The 19,034-nt window shown below is 36.2% G+C and overlaps 2 protein-coding genes across 2 annotated transcripts; both read right to left on the reverse strand.

Annotated features, from left to right (window-relative positions):
* Window positions 1–46: 46 nt before the first annotated feature.
* On the reverse strand, window positions 47–2,895 carry LOC124941705 (G-type lectin S-receptor-like serine/threonine-protein kinase SD2-5). Its single transcript, XM_047482053.1, has one exon. The coding sequence runs from the start codon at window positions 2,743–2,745 to the stop codon at window positions 226–228; it is 2,520 nt and encodes an 839-aa protein (XP_047338009.1). The 5' UTR covers window positions 2,746–2,895; the 3' UTR covers window positions 47–225.
* Window positions 2,896–3,691: 796 nt separating this feature from the next.
* Window positions 3,692–6,409, reverse strand: LOC124943386 (G-type lectin S-receptor-like serine/threonine-protein kinase SD2-5). Its single transcript, XM_047483897.1, has one exon. The coding sequence runs from the start codon at window positions 6,407–6,409 to the stop codon at window positions 3,848–3,850; it is 2,562 nt and encodes an 853-aa protein (XP_047339853.1). The 3' UTR covers window positions 3,692–3,847.
* Window positions 6,410–19,034: the final 12,625 nt, after the last annotated feature.

Below are 19,034 nucleotides of genomic sequence, written 5' to 3' on the forward strand. Positions count from 1 at the left end.
ACCAAATAAGATTCTTCTAGTCCTGCTATGGACCAGATTATGTAGCTCTTGACAATTAAATATTGCATACCATACAAATTCTTATATATGAACTGAAGAACGAAAGTGCATGAGTACATCAATTCATTCCCTTTCAAGAGTTTGTCTTGTTAGTCCATGAAATATTTCGAAGTAGTTGATATAATTGTCTTTTTTGTACATAAAAGCTAAAATGCATAAATTGTCTTACCTTGGTCCTGACAAGATGGAAGGAAGCAAGGGCGTAGTTGCACTAAGCATGAGATTAGGGTCTGTTGCCAGTTTTTCAATGGGAGGATTAGTGAAATTGTAATCCAAGTTTTTTTCGACTTCAATGGCACATTCCAAGACCTTAACCACACTTGTCATTGAAGGCCTCCTTGAGAAGTCACATTGCAAGCACCATGCAGCTAACTTTATTATCTCTACAACTTCCTCAATATTTGATTGCATTTCCAAATCATCTTTATTGATTAGATCTTGAAATCGCCCCTCCTCACCCTTTTGTCTAAACATTCCTAGAAGATGCTTATTATCCTCAATTTGAGATCTGTCTAAGTTTGGTCGGCCACACAAGATTTCCATGACCACCACCCCAAAGCTGTAGACATCTACTTTATCTGTGATGTTTAGACTTACCCATTCTGGAGCAATATAACCTGGAGTCCCTCTTAACGTTGTTATGATTTGGCTATGGTCCTTCTCGACAAGTTTTGCCAATCCAAAATCAGATATTTTTGCGTTGAAATTCTCATCTAAAAGTATGTTCTGAGGCTTGATGTCCAAGTGCAGTATTTTTTGTCTACATTCTTCATGAAGATATGCCAATCCTTTTGCTATGTCTACGATGATCTTCTTCCTCAATTCCCAGCTAAGCGCGTCCTTTTTATGCTTGTAGAAAATCCATTTGTCCAAAGATCCATTCGACATGTACTCGTAGACAAGAAGTGTATAAGACTCTTCAACACAATATCCAATTAATTTTACCAAATTCACATGATGAATGTTTCCAATTGTCTCGACCTCCGCAAAGAATGACTTCTTTAGTTGATCGAACCCATTTAGGCATTTCACCGCCACTCTAATGCCATTACTCAAAGTCCCTTCAAATACTGAGCCAAATCCTCCTTCCCCAATTTTTTTACTAAAGTTGCCAGTAATGGATTTGAGATGCTCATAAGAGAATCTAGTTGGCAATCCTGATAGTTGAGGAAGTTGAAGATCAATTTCACTTTTGACCATTCTCCTTCTATAATACATAAGGAAGTAAAACCCAATGAGAAAAGAAACAAAAATGATAATTCCAACAATAGATGCAACAATAGTTGTTACACTCCTCGAACCATTTTGAGGGGAAGAATCTTGTGTTTGGTTTTGCTTTGTTGGAAATTCCTGTACTTTAAGAAACACTGAGATGTTTGTGTACAAGTTGTTGGTCATGTCAATAGCCTCAAGAGAGAAGACTTCATTAATTAATAAACATGATTTAATATTACTACCTCCATTGTAGTATGCATAAACTATTGCTTTGCATGAACAATTTCTCAAGCAAATTAATTTGCAGTCTTTTAAGTCCAGGTCTACGTGTCCTTGATTCAGATAGAAGTTAAAATAAGTTGTATTCTCAAGCTCCACAAGATTGTGATATTGAGAATCACCACATGATATGTTGTTGAGCAAGGTGCAACCAAGGTTTGGTTGTCTAATGTCTAATGACCTTAAGATACGGGTTCCATCTTTCATCTCTTCAGGACAACTGCACTGATTTGGTTGTGAACATATGCCATATCTTCCACACGCCATAGGATAATCACAATCATCTAAGATTGGAAGTAAATCAATCAATATCTTAGGTCTCATTTGTCCAAATTCGTAAATGTTTAAATGACAATTGGCATCTAGCTTCAAGAATTGATGAGCGAGGGCGGTCGAAAGATTTTGTTGTAAGATGTTCCAAAACCAGTCAAAAGTTCCATTTTTTAGATTTATGGTGGAGGAAAAGTAAACCTGAGGAGGATTAGACTCTAGGTAGGCAAACAATGTGTGGTTTACAATGTTGATCGAACACAATCCTTGGTTCAAAGTATCTGTAGATAGGCTGGCTATTAGTTTCTGTCCTGGAAGCAATGTCTGCCCCCTAAGTAAGGTGTCGGTGGGATAATCGAAAGATTGCCAAATGACAGAATGATCATTGCCAAATAGCACGAGGTTCCCACTTTCGGTTAACTTCAAGCCTAAAACGGGTTTACCTGTAGTGTTAGTGGACCAAACCAAATTCCCTTCTGCATTTTCCAGGACTAGATCTCCTTTCGGCGTGAACTTTAACGTAGAATTCCCTTGCAATGGATAATTACGATTTGCTGACCAAACTAGCATTATGTCATATATATCTATATCTTTGAGATTGACCTTGTTGTTTTGGAAGATGATTATACCAAAAAAACACAAAGTGTTGTAATAGTCACAGTAGAAACCACTAATGAACTGTGAGCCACTGGAACTTGAGTTGCTGAGAAGAATGGGTGTAAACAAGGCACTTGGCCCTCCTAACCGAGGTGTCGATAGTTGGTTGATCATCCATGATGTAGTAGTTGTATTCGTTGAGGGTATGACATATTCAGATGGTAGCCAATCAATCTTCAAAGAGATTAGATATGATGGAGAAGACAAAAACAGTAGTAGGAAGAGAATCATGAAAATAATACTTGGCTGGTGATGATCCATCATAACATATATATGCAGGTCTTGAACTAATAATTCAAGTAAGAAACGAATACTTACCTGCTTAAGTTTGGGTGATTTCCTTCATCTGCTTAGTTTGTGTGGATTGATCAAAATAATATGACAATAATAATTAGTGGTCATACCCTTTTAAGTCTATCTTTCTATTTGTTAAGTTGTGTTCAATAACAATTATGGTCCTACCAACATTTTACATTGACTATGTCCTATTGTGCTACTTATAAGTACGTGAACAATGTTTCTTTGTTGGATTCCTTTTGTTTTGTTGTCAAGATTTGGTTGTCAATAATCTAATTGCTTAAACCTTCTTGTCACAAAAATAGTACTTGACCGGTAGTAATCCAAAGTAAAAAAATGACTGGTGGTTCTCGGTTTTGAGTCGGTCTCGACAACACAGCCTGGCCGATGGTCACTCCTAGGCCCGACGAATATCTGCATCATATGTGGACACTGTTGTACATCTGCTTTGGTGATAGAAAATCTCCCTAACAATAACGAATTTGGAAATACAAAGTTTAATTTATTTTAGTTTGGATAATGCAACTTAGTTGCTTGAATTTTATTTTATAATAATGCATATTCCCACATTCGTTACTAAAGAAGCTAAATAAATTGTTTTTTTGTCAGTTAGTCCAAAAACAACATTAATCGAATTGAAAATGTCTAAATAATTAAATGTGTTAGTTACCTAGACTAAAATTATTTAAAAGACGTCACTAAATCGTGAATTTGATAATGTATATTATATTAATTATCTGTGGGACAAATGTTTAAATAGTCGCCATAGAAGTGCTAGAAAAATATTTTTTCACAGTGGATAAAAAATCCCTTGATATGGTGGTGTCGTTTTTGTGCTAGTAAACTTTTAAATGAGCATATGACTGGAATGACATGCGAGAGTTTGTTTATTGCAGTAGAAGTTCACTAATTAAGCTAATACCTTTCAATTTGTGCTTATATATGAAACAAAATAATCAAAAATCAAAACTGTATCAATCATTTTACCTTATCTAGTTCATAAATATTTTGTAATAAGTGTGATACATAAGTTCTTCTTGGATATGAAAGGTAAAATACATAAATTGTTTTACCTTGGTCCTGATAAGATGGAAGGAAACAATGGTGTAGTTGCACTATCCTTGACATCAGGGTTTGTTGTCACGTTTCGAATGGGAGGATTTGTGAAATTGTAATCCAAGTTGTTTTCGACTTCAATGACGCATTCCAAGACCTTAACCACATTTGTCATTGGAGGTCTCCTAGAGAAGTCACTTTGCAAGCACCATGCAGCTAACTTTATTATCTTGACAACTTCCTCAATATTTGATTGCATTTCCAAATCATCTTTATCGATTAGATCTTGAAGTCGCCCTTCTTCTCCCATCCGTTTAAACATGCCCAAGAGATGCTTATTGTCCTCAATTTGAGATCGGTCTAAGTTAGGTCGGCCACACAAGATTTCCATGACCACCACACCAAAGCTATAGACATCTACCTTTTCTGTAATGTTTAGACTTAGCCATTCTGGAGCAATATAACCTGGAGTCCCTCTTAATGCTGTTATGATTTGGCTATGATCTTTCTCCACAAGTTTTGCCAATCCAAAATCGGATATTTTTGCGTTGAAATTCTCATCTAAAAGTATGTTCTGAGGCTTAATGTCCAAGTGCAGTATTTTTTGTCTACAATCTTCATGAAGATATGCCAATCCTTTTGCTATGTCGATGATAATCTTTTTCCTCAATTCCCAGTTAAGTCTGACCTCTTGGTTCTTGTAGAAAATCCATTTGTCCAAAGATCCATTCGACATGTACTCGTAGATAAGAAGTGTATAAGAATCTTCGGCACAATATCCAATTAACTTCACCAAATTCACATGATGGATGTTTCCAATAGTCTCAACCTCTGCCAAGAAAGACTTCTTTAGTTGGTCGAATCCATCTAGGGATTTCACTGCCACTTTGATGCCATTACTTAAAGTCCCTTCAAATACTGAGCCAAATCCTCCTTCCCCAAGTTTTGTACTAAAGTTGCAAGTAATGGATTTGAGTTGATCATATGAGAATCTAGTCGTCAATCCTGATAGTTGAGGAAGATGATGTTCAATTGCCTTTTTGACCATTTTCCTTCTTTTATACACGAAAAAGAAGATACTGAGGAGAAGACAAATAGTAATGATAGTTCCAGCAATAATAGATGCAGCCGTACTTGTTGCTCTCCTTAAACTTTTTTGTGGGTAAGAAACTTGTTCCTGTACTTTAAGAAACAGCGAGATGTGTATGCTTTGGGAATCCACATCTATGGCCTTAAGCGAGAACACTTCATTAATTAATAAGCACGGGTAAACTTTCCCGAAATACTGATCATCAAAATAATCGCCATTGTGGGAGTAGTAGTAGTGCGAATAAACTAATGCTTTGCATGAGCAATTTCTCAAACAAGCCAATTTGCAATCTTGTAAGCTCACATTCATATTGTTTTGGCGTTGGAAGAAGTTAAAATAAGTTGTATTCTTAAGCTCCACAAGACTATGATATTGAGAATCAGCACAAGATATGTTGGTGCTCAAGGTGCAACCAATGTTTGGTTTTCTATAGTCTAATGGCCTTATGATAAGTGATCCATTTTTCACCTCTTCTGGACAGCTACACTGGTTTGATCCTGAACATAACCCATATCTTCCACACGCCATAGGATGATCACAATCACGGATTTGATCTTGAAGTGGATCATTCAATATCTTGGGTTCATACTTCCCAAGATTGTAAAAGTTGAAGTGCCCGTTGGCTTCTAGCTTTGAGAATTGATAAGTGAGGTTGGTTGAAGCATTTTGTTCTAGGATGCTCTGAAACCACTTGTCAGTATTGTATTCTTGAATAGTTGTGGATGAATTAAAGTAAACCTGAGGAGGATTAGACTCTATGTAGGCAACCAAACATCCCTGTTTTTCACGGGTGAGCGAATACAATCCTTCGTTCAAACTATCTGTAGATTGGCTGGCTATTAGCTTCTGTCCTGGCAACAAAATCTGGCCTCTAACTAAGGTGTCAGTGGGATGGTCAAAAGATTGCCAAACAATGGAATGGTCATCTCCAAAGAGTATAAGGTTTCCTGTTTCAGTTAACTTGAATCCTAAAACAGAATTACCTGTGGTGTTTGTGGACCAAACCAATTTGTCGTCTGCATTTGCCAAGATTAGATCACCTTTTGAAGTGAATTTTAATGTAGCATTCCCTTGCAATGGATAATTCCGATTCGCAGACCAAATCATCACTGGATCATTATATATAACATTATCACTAAAGTCATCATCCAAGATGTTGTTTTGGAGGATGATTATTATACCAAAGAAGCATGAAGTGTTGAAAAAGTTACAAGAGAAACCACTAATGAACTGCGAGCCACTGGAACTTGAGTTTTTGAGAAGAATGGATTTAAAGAAGTCGAATCCATATGATGTACTATTTAACCACACTGAAGGTAGCTGGTTGATCATCCATGATGTAGAAGTAGTTGTATTTATGGAGGGAAAGACATATTCAGATGGTGGCTGATCAATCTTCAAAGAGATGAGATATGATGGTGAAGATAAAAGGAAGAGAATCATGAAAATAATACTTGGTTGTAGCTGGTGAATCTTGTGATCCATGTTCATAACATATGTATAGGAAGGGATACCTGAATTTGTTGATAAAATGACAACATAATATAAACAATTCTTAAATCTCAAATAAAACTTTCAATACCTTAACTTACAACCAAATTGGTTCATTAAACACTGCAATTTCCATCATCTCCCACCAGACACATTGAACTGTAGGTCCTTTGGATAACAATTAATACAATAAGCCAGCCAGCCAGCCTTTAGGAAATGAAAAAATGCATTATTTTTTTGTAAGAATTGACTGTTCAAAGGTCCCGAAAGTCTCAAGAGCTCATCCCAATTCATATATGCAGTTGGGGCCCATAATAACAATGGGTGTTGGGGAAATTTCAAGATGATTATTGATGACAATAATTGTCCTACTTACTTTATAGCTCCATTCACAATAATGTTAATGGACCCTTGTACAGTTCTTTCCACTAAGTTAATTAAGATATAATAACGAAATTTCAATGTCAATAAAATGTTGGAGTGCAATTTGGGGCAGTTGCCCATCAAAGAACTTCCAAAAAAGAAATATTAAATGTTTAAGTTTAGATCAGTTACTTGAAGTACCAAAATTTGAAGTTAAATTATTCTTCAACTTGGTTATATTACTTTTTTGAAAAATAGATATTGGTATAATAAAAGATGATGAACCACTTGAAATAAATGAAACATATAATATTTACCAAGAAGTGCAAAATCATATGCATACAATCTACATCTTTGGATGGTTTCTTTTGTGGATAATGAGATTCTATCTTTATTCTCGTTTGATTAATAGTTCTTCATGATTTGATTAATATAATTTGATTCTTTTATTCAATATATAATTGATTCACATTTTTGGAGTAGATGATTTGACCCATTAATATAATTTGATTTTTTTTATTAAATATATAATTGATTCACATTCATTTTTTCCATAAAAAAATGATCCGCTTTTTCATAGTCATTTATACTATCATTTTCTATGACCACCCAAAAGCTTAATTGCAAGGCTCGTATCGTAGTGGTCGAATCGAAGGTTATCGAGAAGTTTTTGATGGTGTAAAGTTAATCGATAATGAGTTCTAAAGTTGGATGAGATTATTCATTTTTTACCTTATATTTAAGCCTACACAAGCTTGATCAAGAGACAGGGAGATTTGACAGAGGTACGAAATATAAATTATTAATCAAATCGGAGAAATGTTTAAGCATACAATAATAAAGTCATAAAATAAGAGTGTTAAAACAAAAACATGTCACTTAACATTTTATTGAGCGCATAAATTTTCGAGAAAGACGATAAGCTCTCGAATGACTTTTCAAAACGAAACTCAGACAACTTTATAATAATATCATTATAAATGACATGTATCGGTCGACTACTATATTTTAAATTACAACGGATTTTTCTTCTAAATTTATAATCTACTGGAAAATAATCGTAATGATTACTTAAAATTAAAGTTTATTATATAAGTCGTTTCAATTCAAACTTTTTAGCAACAACTTAGGACTTAGGCCACCTAATGAATCAATGTCATAGTCCACAAGAGACTCTATATGCTAACCACACCGGCAGTGTAAAAAAATCATAAAGAAACATAAGACAACGGCCATAATACATAGTATTTTTTATGCAAAGTCGTCACCATTAATAATGCTTCATCTAAAGAATGAACAAGATGTTGTAGCGGATCTTAGACTCCTAAATTTTCTTACAATAAAAGTCATACAAAACAATCTAACGAACGTACAATATCCCAAAATTTTTGTTGGGTCAGCTCATTTGGCAGCTGGGCCTAACAAATTAATAAAGCCCATTAGGGCATATTTAATTAAGGAAAAAAAAAAATACAGCAGTTTTTTAGATTGGTTTTTCTCTCTCTCTTCCAGCAGTTCTTCCTCCATTGAAGCAACAATTCCTCCATTGAAGCAGCAGGTTCTTCTTCTGATTTCCTTTATATCTTCTCCATTTGGTTAGCCATCTTTAATGATGATGATAATGTATGTGAATGACAAGTTAGGATGAGGTCAATTGATAACTTTTGTTAGATTACCTCTAGACTTGTATTAAACTACATTGTATACCCATTTGATATAGTGGATGATTTAAGTAACCGAAGCGTCCCGTGGTTTTTACCTAATTTGGGTTTTCCACGTAAAATTTTGGTGTCATGCTCTCTGTTTTTTGATTGTTTGATTGTTTGATGCTCAATTGTTTTGGCTGTCTATTTGATTACACAAAATGGAAAAAGAATTATTAGGCCTTGTTGTAGCTTGTTTATTTCTGAATTGCTAAACAGGTGCTATTATTCGATTTCTATAACAATTTTTATGTTCTTAATTTATATATATGTATGCTGTTATTTGTGTATATTTTTTTGAGAATTATTTGTATGATTGTTCTCATATATTCTAATAATATTTGTGTTTTTGAAATCAAACTTTGAACTTTAACAATGTTGAGATTTGAACTAAAGAAAAGAAGACAAACTAAAAAGAATGAACCCGAAGCAATAGATTGCCAAAAAAATTAGATAGATTGTGTTAAAAAAAATTAGGGAATGCTTATGGACGGATCCAAGAATTATATTTAGAGTGGGCTTGAAAAACAAAATGAAAAACAAAACATCGAAATTGACTTTAAAAAATGAAAAAAAAAAATTAAGATAGTTGAATATAAAATTGTTCACATTAACTAGTAGGTAACTATTATAACATTCATTAAAATTTTGTCGTATAAGACTTAAACTTTTATAATACATGAAGGTATATACCTCACGTAAAGAATTGTCGAAGTTCAAACTCATGCACTATAACATAATAATAATAATATATGAGCACTATAACATAATAATAATAATATATGAAAGATAAAAAAAACTTGTAACACTTTTAAATTTATAAATAAGTAAGTTATATATTTATAACTAATAATTATAAGAAATTATGAGATAAAAATTAATTTTGTTTCTCAATATACATAATTTTTATAAAAATAAAAATATTTATCAATTCATTAACCAACAAAACATATTTTATATGAAAAAATAAATTATTTAAACAATTTTCTTTAAAATTCATCTTAATCTAATAAAAATAAAAATAAACATCTCAAATAATATCTTAATATTTTCTTCAAATTGGCTTTTAAAATTTAAACTTAAACTTTATTTAAGAATTTAAATTTAAATATTAAATTTAATAAGTTATATATATATATATTTAAAAAAGGAGAAAATTATAAAATTAAGAACAAAAAAGTAAAACAAAAATAGTAAATTATAGGCAGTCTGTGACAACTAGTCAAAGCATTGCTCGTCTTCTTGCCCTCGTTTTCTCTCTCTAATGAAATTATATCAACAAAAACTACTAGTTACCTAAATTATAGACAGTCTTCTTGCGTCTACTACTAACGACTACTCCTATAAAAAAAAAAATAACTCCTATATATATATATTAAATAGGATGAGGCTTAAGCCTACCTCAGCTTAATGTCACGGGCAGAAACTCGGTCGCCGAATATCACCTCGTCCCGTGCGACACTAGGCTAGATTGCCACAATACTAGCTAGTCAGCCTCTTAAAATATGCAAGAAGATGGAACAATTTGAGAGAGAAAGAGCTTGGAGAATATCTTGTTTATTGCTTACAAGAGTGAGGTATTACAAGTGTTGAGTTCAGTTGATTCATATGACCTAGACTTGTTTATATAAATGTGGGAAGATCATTCTAGATCTTCCTTGTCCTAGACATTTCTAGACTCTTCTTTTATTAAACTAATCCTAAGAATTCCTAGAGGTTTCTAGAGAATTCTACTAGCACCTATACATGAGAACTCCTAGAGAATTCTAGAGAGTTCTCCCACCTTACATACAAAAGGAACTTCCTAGAGATTTCTAGAAAGTTCCATGACCCTATTTATAAAAGAGGAACTCCTAGAGAATTCTAGAGAGTTCAATGACCTCACTTACCAAAAGGGAACTCCTAGAGAAATCTAGAGAGTTCCATGACCGACCAAAACCCAGGAACTCCTAGAGGATTCTAGAGAGTTCCATAAATGACCACAAAAATCCGGAATATTCTAGAAAATGCACCTTGTGGGCTTGCCATGTGCACCCCATACCAATGGGCCGTGACATTCTCCCCCACCTAAGTCGTGGCCGACCTCGGCACGACCTTCGAACGATGCATGGTGATCTTCTTCCCGGCGTCCCCTAAGTGCTCTTCCTTCCCTTTACACGTCACGGCATCAGGTGCACTTATGGCTGCCAGCTCCAACCGATATGAGACGTTTCCCACACGTCTCTCGATCGAAAACGGTCCCTCGAATCTGCGCACAAGCCCCTTGAGCACAGACCGCAGAGACTTCAACTGTTGTGAGGGCAACTTCCCCCTTCTACCGTCTCCTTTCTCGACTGCACGCCCTGCATCCTTTCCCATGGACTTGACGCGAGTGAAAGCGGACTGACTTTGGCCCACGTTGTCTGTGGCCAAACTTTGTGGATCTGATGGTTTCGTGCCTTTATCTTTGAGCCTCTCGAAGACCTTGCACCTCCTTTGGACTTCCTTGGGTACTTGTCCTTTCCCCTTAGAACCGTCCCCATCATCCACCTTAGCAAAAGTGGTAAAAGCCCCTTTACCACATTTGCGACCTCGGCTGAATCGCATTGCCGAGAACATGCCTATTCCCTCGGATTCTCTCCTTGTTGGGATCACACTAGACTTCCCGTGATCCACAATGATTAAGGAATTGGAATAAGGCATTATGCAAGCGCGTACATGATCGCACCATTGTAATCCCAACACTACGTCGTAGTCTTCCATTGGGACCAAGGTAAACGAGACTGTCCCATACCAATCTCCGATCCTGGTGTGCACTTTCCTAGCCTCCCCGGCCACCGGCTTGGCTACATCGAAGGACTTCACCGTCCCTCTTGTTGGACTGATCCGCAGACCCAACGTCTTGGCTACTCCTTCTCGCATGAAGTTGTGTGTAGCCCCTGTATCCACTAGTGCCTTAATGCGTATTCCCCCGATCCAAGCTTCCACGAACAAAGAGCCACTCCTTGTTTCCTTGACCGGCTTCGCAACACTAGTCTTCGCAGCGTTGAGCAGTCTCAAGGATCCCACCCGAGTCCCTTCCTCTTCCTCGGAAGACTCGTGTCCTTTCATTGCTGCAACCTTTTCCCCCTTGAACGGGCACATAAACTTTATGTGATTATGGGCACCACAAATTTGACACACTCTTGGCTTACCCGAGTCGTCGGTTTTCCCCACAGAGTTGTTATGTGCATGCCCCTTCTTAGGTGGGCGGTCTCCCCCACCTTTCTCCTGGTCACGTGGGCGGTCTCCCCCACGATTTTCCTCCTCGTCCCTGAGGATCTTCGGCCTATCCACAGACACTTTGAGCTCTAATAGTCTTTCTGCAACCGCGATTGCCTCGGAGACGTCCCGCACCTTGGCCCTTTGCAGCTCCAACTGCGCCCAAGTCTTAAGGCCATTCACAAACGCGAACAGGGCCTCCTGTTCCGTTAGACTAGGTAACTCGAGCATCAACTCTTGGAACTCCTTCACATACTCCTTGATGCTCCTGTTGTGCACAAGTTGATTCAACCTTTTCCTAGCCTCGAACTCGGCGTTCTCTGGGAAGAATTGGCGCTTGAACTCGGTCTTGAAGTCCTCCCACGTCTCCATTCGCAACGTACCTCGTTCAATATCTACTTCTCGCCTCCTCCACCACAGTAGTGCCATCTCTTGCAAGAAGAAAGGTGCTGTCTCCAACTTGCCACGATCATCTAGTATGTTTGATGCCCGAAAGTACCTCTCCATGTTCCAAAGGAAGTCCTCCACTTCCCTTGCACTCCTCGAGCCTTTGAATGGAGTTGGCTTAGGAACATCCATTCGTTGAGGTGCCGCACCTCTATGTTCCCCTCCATTCCTCCCAATCCGCCTATCCATAGCGTCAAACCTCCCCATTATCTCCCTTCGGAGAGCGTCGATCCTCGCATGGACTTCTCCCCGGATTGTCTCGAGCACTTCATGGCGGATATCATTAACCTCCCCTCGAACCGATCCCAGCACTTCGTCACGAATGCTCCGGTTCATATTGTTAATGACCCCCATCACCTCGTTCTCCAACTTTTCACCAGCCTCATCCAACTCCGCCACTTTGTCGGCCACCGTGCTGAACTCCTCGAGAGCTTCTTGATGCTCGCTCAGGCTTTCCTCAAGCCGGGTCACCCGCGCTTCCATGGCAGCATTCCTCTCAACGGACTTGTCCCTCTTGGACCTCTTGTCCTTCTGTTCGCCGGTCGAAACCTTCGTGACTTTGGAACTTGAATCCATCTCTTCTTTCAAATGCGGAAGCACAAACGTGGGTGCGATAACACTTTCGCTCTGATACCACTTGTCACGGGCAGAAACTCGGTCGCCGAATATCACCTCGTCCCGTGCGACACTAGGCTAGATTGCCACAATACTAGCTAGTCAGCCTCTTAAAATATGCAAGAAGATGGAACAATTTGAGAGAGAAAGAGCTTGGAGAATATCTTGTTTATTGCTTACAAGAGTGAGGTATTACAAGTGTTGAGTTCAGTTGATTCATATGACCTAGACTTGTTTATATAAATGTGGGAAGATCATTCTAGATCTTCCTTGTCCTAGACATTTCTAGACTCTTCTTTTATTAAACTAATCCTAAGAATTCCTAGAGGTTTCTAGAGAATTCTACTAGCACCTATACATGAGAACTCCTAGAGAATTCTAGAGAGTTCTCCCACCTTACATACAAAAGGAACTTCCTAGAGATTTCTAGAAAGTTCCATGACCCTATTTATAAAAGAGGAACTCCTAGAGAATTCTAGAGAGTTCAATGACCTCACTTACCAAAAGGGAACTCCTAGAGAAATCTAGAGAGTTCCATGACCGACCAAAACCCAGGAACTCCTAGAGGATTCTAGAGAGTTCCATAAATGACCACAAAAATCCGGAATATTCTAGAAAATGCACCTTGTGGGCTTGCCATGTGCACCCCATACCAATGGGCCGTGACATTAAGCTGCATTCTTCTCTGGGGTTGCTGTATTATTGATTATCAAAATCAGTTAAGCTGAAAATTCATGTAGAACGGGATATTCCCTTTTTTTTTTGGCTAATTATAAAACTATACATATTTTAGTTCTTAAACTAATAGAGTGCATCTATTATATAACTCAAACTAATTTAATGTTTAAAATATAACTCTAGCTTATTAGGTGTCTAAATGTATCTGCACAATCTTATAAACAAAACATATTAGTCCAAATATTAAATGTATATTTTGATAATAAACTTTTATATATAAGTCCCTCAATAAACATCTTGCAAAAGAGATTTCGAACCGATAGAAAGCTTAGGATATATTACACCTATTTCTTAAAAATATGGTAATAATTATAAAATAGTGTTTAAAAAGTTTAATGTATTTTTGTGTATTAATATAAAGTTTATGGAATATTGTAATTTTATCCATGTATAAAAGGGAAATCTTCTTTCGTGATTTTATTTTCAATCTTCAAGAATTTCTTTTCTTATTTGAATTATAAACCCTAACTCAAAGAATTACAAACGATTTCATGATTTCAGAGCATGAAAACGTTGAAGATCAAGAAGTTGAAGATAAAGAATACGTGTTCAACAATAGTTTTCATCATCAATCGATGATCACAAACCAGAGATATGAAGAGAGGTGATGAGAAGAAGGTGCCGAGATTGAGAAAAGTCCTCAACGGGCTGAAGCAGGCTCCTCGTGCTTGGAATGAGAGAATTAACGAGTATTTTAAGAAAAACGGGTACAAACAAATGTCTTTATGAGCATGCCTTGTACACAAAGAAATCAGAAAATGATACAACAATAGTCACTCTCTATGTCGACGACCTCATATTCACCGGAAGTAACACAAAACTGATTAAGGAGTTTAAGGAGGTAATGGAGAAGGAGTTCAAGATGACAAACTTAGGTCTGATAAAATATTTTCTTGGCCTAGAAGTGAAGCAATCGAATGATGGGATTTTTATATCCTAAGAGAGATACGTGCTTCAAATTTTAAAGAAGTTTAAAATAGAAGACTGCAACCCGGTTTCTACTCCAATGGAACTAGTCACTAGTTTGACGGAGGAGAACGAGCTGATGTTGGGAAATATCGAAGCTTAATCAGAAATCTAAGGTATCTTACAAGCACGAGACCCGACCTAATTTTGTGTGTTGGGATAGCAAGAAGATTCATGGAGGATCCAAACTATACACATTGGAAGACCTTGAAGAGGATTTTGAGATATGTTTGAGGACCTTTTCACTTGGTCTTTTCTATTCAAAATCAGATGACTAGCGATTAGTGGGTTACTCGGATAGTGATTGGTGTGGTGACGTTGATGACCAGAAAGTACTCTGGGTTCTGTATTCATACTCGGGAATACGACTTTTACTTGGCTATCATAGAAGCAGACTGTTGTAACTCTATCAATCTGTGATGCAGAGTATGTGGTGACCTCTTGGAGCGTGTGTCATGTACTCTGACTTTAAAATTTACTAAGGCATTTGGGAGTGATCCGAGATGAAAGGACTATCATCCGAGTTGATAACCAGTTGACGATCGAGTTGACAAAGAACCTAGTTAATCACGGAAGGAGCAAACACATTGACGTCCAATTTCATTTCATCTAAGAACAAATTAGAGAAGGAAAGGTTGAGATGAAGCATGTTGAAAGTCGCGCTCAAGTCTCTGATATATTCACCAAGCCACTACTGACCAAACTGCTTGAGTGTTGTAAAAGACTGATTGGAATGAGAGATGGGAAGAATATTTAAGTTTAAGGGGGAATTTATTGAATAAACTTAAATTAATATGTTTTTATTTTTATTTTTTTATTTAATATTCCTAGTGTAATAATAATGATTTAGGGTGAGTGGGCCAAGAGATTTGTGTGAGAGACCTATTCAATATGCACAATAATTTAATTTGTCATTTAAAGAGGCAAGCATATGAAGAGTTTATGCTTTCCTTCCTATAAAGAGTTGTTAGATTCCACTTGAGATAAATAAGAAGAAATATATTTTATCATCTTATTACCAACAAATTGGTATCAGAGTCATTGTGTGTGAGGTGAGCGTGAGAGAATCTGCCAGCTTAAAAAAAGAACGTCGTAGTGTGCGCTGTCTAAGAGAGAAAAATGAGTGATCAATAGCTTTGTGAGGTATTTGTTGAGTGTAAGCACTCAAGAGATATGGAAGGTCTAACCAATGACATTCCGCTACTCAAGTTGAAAAAAGGCGTCAACTACGACAACTAGAAGGTGTAGATGAAGGCCCTTTTTGGCTCCCAAGATAACTGAGATGTGGTTAAGACTGTGTATGAGGAACCGACGAACACATATGGGTATTCAAATGCCCAGATGAACACGTTGAAGGTCGTTCGAGCAAAAGACAGGGCGACTCTGTATCTACTATGCCGAGTTGTCGACGAATTTAGCTTTGAGAAGATAACCGTTACAAAATCTTCCAAAGTAGTATGAGATACACTTGAAATAGCAAACAAAAGAGACGAACGGGTGAAGCAATTCAGAATTCAAACCCTAAGGGGCGATATGGAAAATATGAGGATGAAAGAGTCTAAAAACGTATCTGAGTTCATTACTCGGATGGAGACCGTGGTGAACAAGTTGAATCGGAATGGTGGGAGTCTTTCATCAAATTGAGTTGTTGAAAATATTATGAGGTCATTGACAAATAGTTTCGAAAATTGTCACACCCCGAACCAAGGCATGAGGCGTGCAGACGCCGCATGTCATTACCCAAATATAACATGCTAGGCTAAACAAAAGAACTTTTTAACCATTCTTACTAATAAAAGAAACACAAAACTTATCAAAATCCGTCTTCCATTACAACTATTATGGTCAATTCATCTTTAGTTCAAAATAGATGATGACTCCCATTCTTACTAAAAACTTTCCTTACATATTACATACTTTCTATACATCCATACTCTTTACCGGCTAGTCTATACTACTATAGTCTTCCGTCTATTAATTCCTTTGACTAGTCGTTGTTCTTATCTGAAAAGAATCCATTAAGGATGAGTTAGACAGGCTCAGTAAGAAAATCAAACCCTTCTATAGCTGGATCAAAAATCATATATAACTTGATAGAAAACCAATTTTAAATAGATGTAGAAATTATTTATCACAACACCATATATATATATATACTTATAATGGCTCTGGGATCAAGATAGTGACTCTAATATCATAACAACTTAATAATAAGCCATCTATTAAGACATGAAAGTCTTGTATAGACGCATTAGCCATCAATCAAGACTAGGGTCTTGTATTGACACATTAGCTATCAACCAAGACATAAAATTCTTGCGTTGATGTATAACCGATATAAGTGGCACTCGAGGCACAAATAGTTCATTATTAGATAACAAGTACAAAATCAAGTCTAGAGTAATAAAAATAACCATATCTTCAAAATAGTTTAGAAGTTAAATCTTTTAAGTCCAGATATACCAATTTCCATTTCAATGTCGAAATAAAAGCAATATTAAACTGTTTAAAAACAGTTTATCCCCAAATCATCATTTTCACAAAATCATTTCAGAATCATCCTTCATAAACCAATGTTTTCCTCAAAGACTATTTAAAATCAAGTTTCATAAACCATTATTTCTTCATTAGTACCTGCATGCATTCTTGATCCATAAATTTATAAACCCATTTAACAATAAATCTATTTACCATAAAATCTATTTGATGAAAACTAACATCTTATACCCAAAATACTTATATATATATATATTTAAAAACTAAAATTGTAGAAGATAGATTTCCTTACCTAATTTCATATAAGCTCTTAGTTCTCTTTCTTCACTTCAACCAAACCCAAATCTACAAGCCCTGATTCTCTCTCTCTATGTAGCTAAAGAGTAAAAATAAATGATTTCTTGATTTAGGACTACATGCATTGAAATGTTAATAGTTAATGATATTTGTCATTTACCTATAATCTCAAACCCATTTGCCAATTCTCTCTCTCTTTTAGAATAGTCCAAGTGTCACTCATGCACTTAGCCAAATATATATTATTATTATATTATTATTTTCAATTACAACTATTACAAAAATATCGTGTGCGTAATAGAGAAATCCAAATATCTATCAACAACTAATTATCAGAAAAAAGAAAAAATAAGAAGGGGGAGTCCTTTGAATAGGCTCTCCAAGCGAAAGCAACAATAAAAGAGGAGAATTTACTCTATGCTCAGAGTACTAAAGGTAGAGGAAGAGACAAATTCCTAGGTGATAGAGGAAGAGGATGACGAAGAAGTGAACAAGTCGAACAACAGAACTAGCATGACCGAGGTCAAGTTTGGGGTGGCCGGACAAACACAAACAACTATATTGAGTGTTATAACTATGGAAAGTATGTGCATGTTTCTAAGGATTGTTACTCGATAAAATGATATAACTACGGAAAGTTGAGTCATATTTCCAAAAATTATAGATCCGAGAAGAAAAAAGAGTAACCAATAAACTTTTTTGTTGAGAAAAAAGATGAAGAATTATTGTTGGTGACAAAAATTCCAGAAACCGAGATCAAAATGAGCTGTTATAATAACTCGTTTTGGTACTTGGACATTGACGCAAGTAACCACATGTATGGTGACGAGAGTTTATTCAAAATACTCTCAAAGGTGGAGTCCGGGTCAATTTCTTTCGACGATGCTTCAAAAGTAATCGTCAAAGGTCGAGGACGATCAAATAATAACAAAAAATAGGGGAATCGGAGAGTTCAAAGATGTTTACTATGTTGGAAATTAAAGTAATAATAATAATAATTAAAGTGTTTTTTTGTTATTCAAGAGCCTCTTGGATTGTCCAAGTCTCTTGGTCTTATCTAGTAAATAAGACTCTTCATGTCTCTTAGTTATGCTTTACTTTATTTAAGTTTTGTAATCGTGTTCTTATTCTAACAAGTTCAATAGACATAATCTCATTTCAGTTTGTTTCATTATCTAGAGTTTCTATTCACTTTCTAATATATTTTTTCACTATTCGATCATCGAGATCTTGATTGTGACTTTGTTACATGGTATCAGAGCTTTGGTAATATTGTTGAAGAAGATATTGTTGTTATTCGATATGGAAAGTGGTGGTCGTGTAGTTGGACTCGGTTTGGTGTTGTTAAACCAGTCAAACTACCGGATATGGAAAACCTGTATGAAATCGTACCTGGTTGGGGAAAATTTGTGGAACATCGTTGTAGACGATGATGATGTAGTTCCTGAGGATGTTGTTGAAAATGTAGAAGAATCGAAGAAGCGGAAGAGACTCAACACGAAGACAAAATTTGTGTTTAAGAGGTCAATCTCCCACAATCTGTTTGAGCACATCATCTATTGTGGATCTGCTTGTGAGATCTAGGAAACGCTTGATCGTCTTTTCAACAAGAAGAATGAGGCTCGTCTTCAGATGCTTGAAAATGAGTTGGCAACCGCAAAACAAATCAGATCTGTCTCATAATTATTTCTTAAGGTAAAGAATATATGCTCAGAAATTTTTTTTATTGAACCTAAATGAGAAAATCTTAGAGG

Source organism: Impatiens glandulifera, chromosome 6 (assembly GCF_907164915.1).
Source record: "Impatiens glandulifera chromosome 6, dImpGla2.1, whole genome shotgun sequence".
Lineage (NCBI taxonomy): Eukaryota > Viridiplantae > Streptophyta > Magnoliopsida > Ericales > Balsaminaceae > Impatiens > Impatiens glandulifera.

Excerpts from the sequence above, each read along its gene's own strand:
- LOC124941705 (XM_047482053.1), bottom strand. The coding sequence starts at position 2,745 with ATGATGGATCATCACCAGCCAAGTATTATTTTCATGATTCTCTTCCTA.
- LOC124943386 (XM_047483897.1), bottom strand. The coding sequence starts at position 6,409 with ATGGATCACAAGATTCACCAGCTACAACCAAGTATTATTTTCATGATT.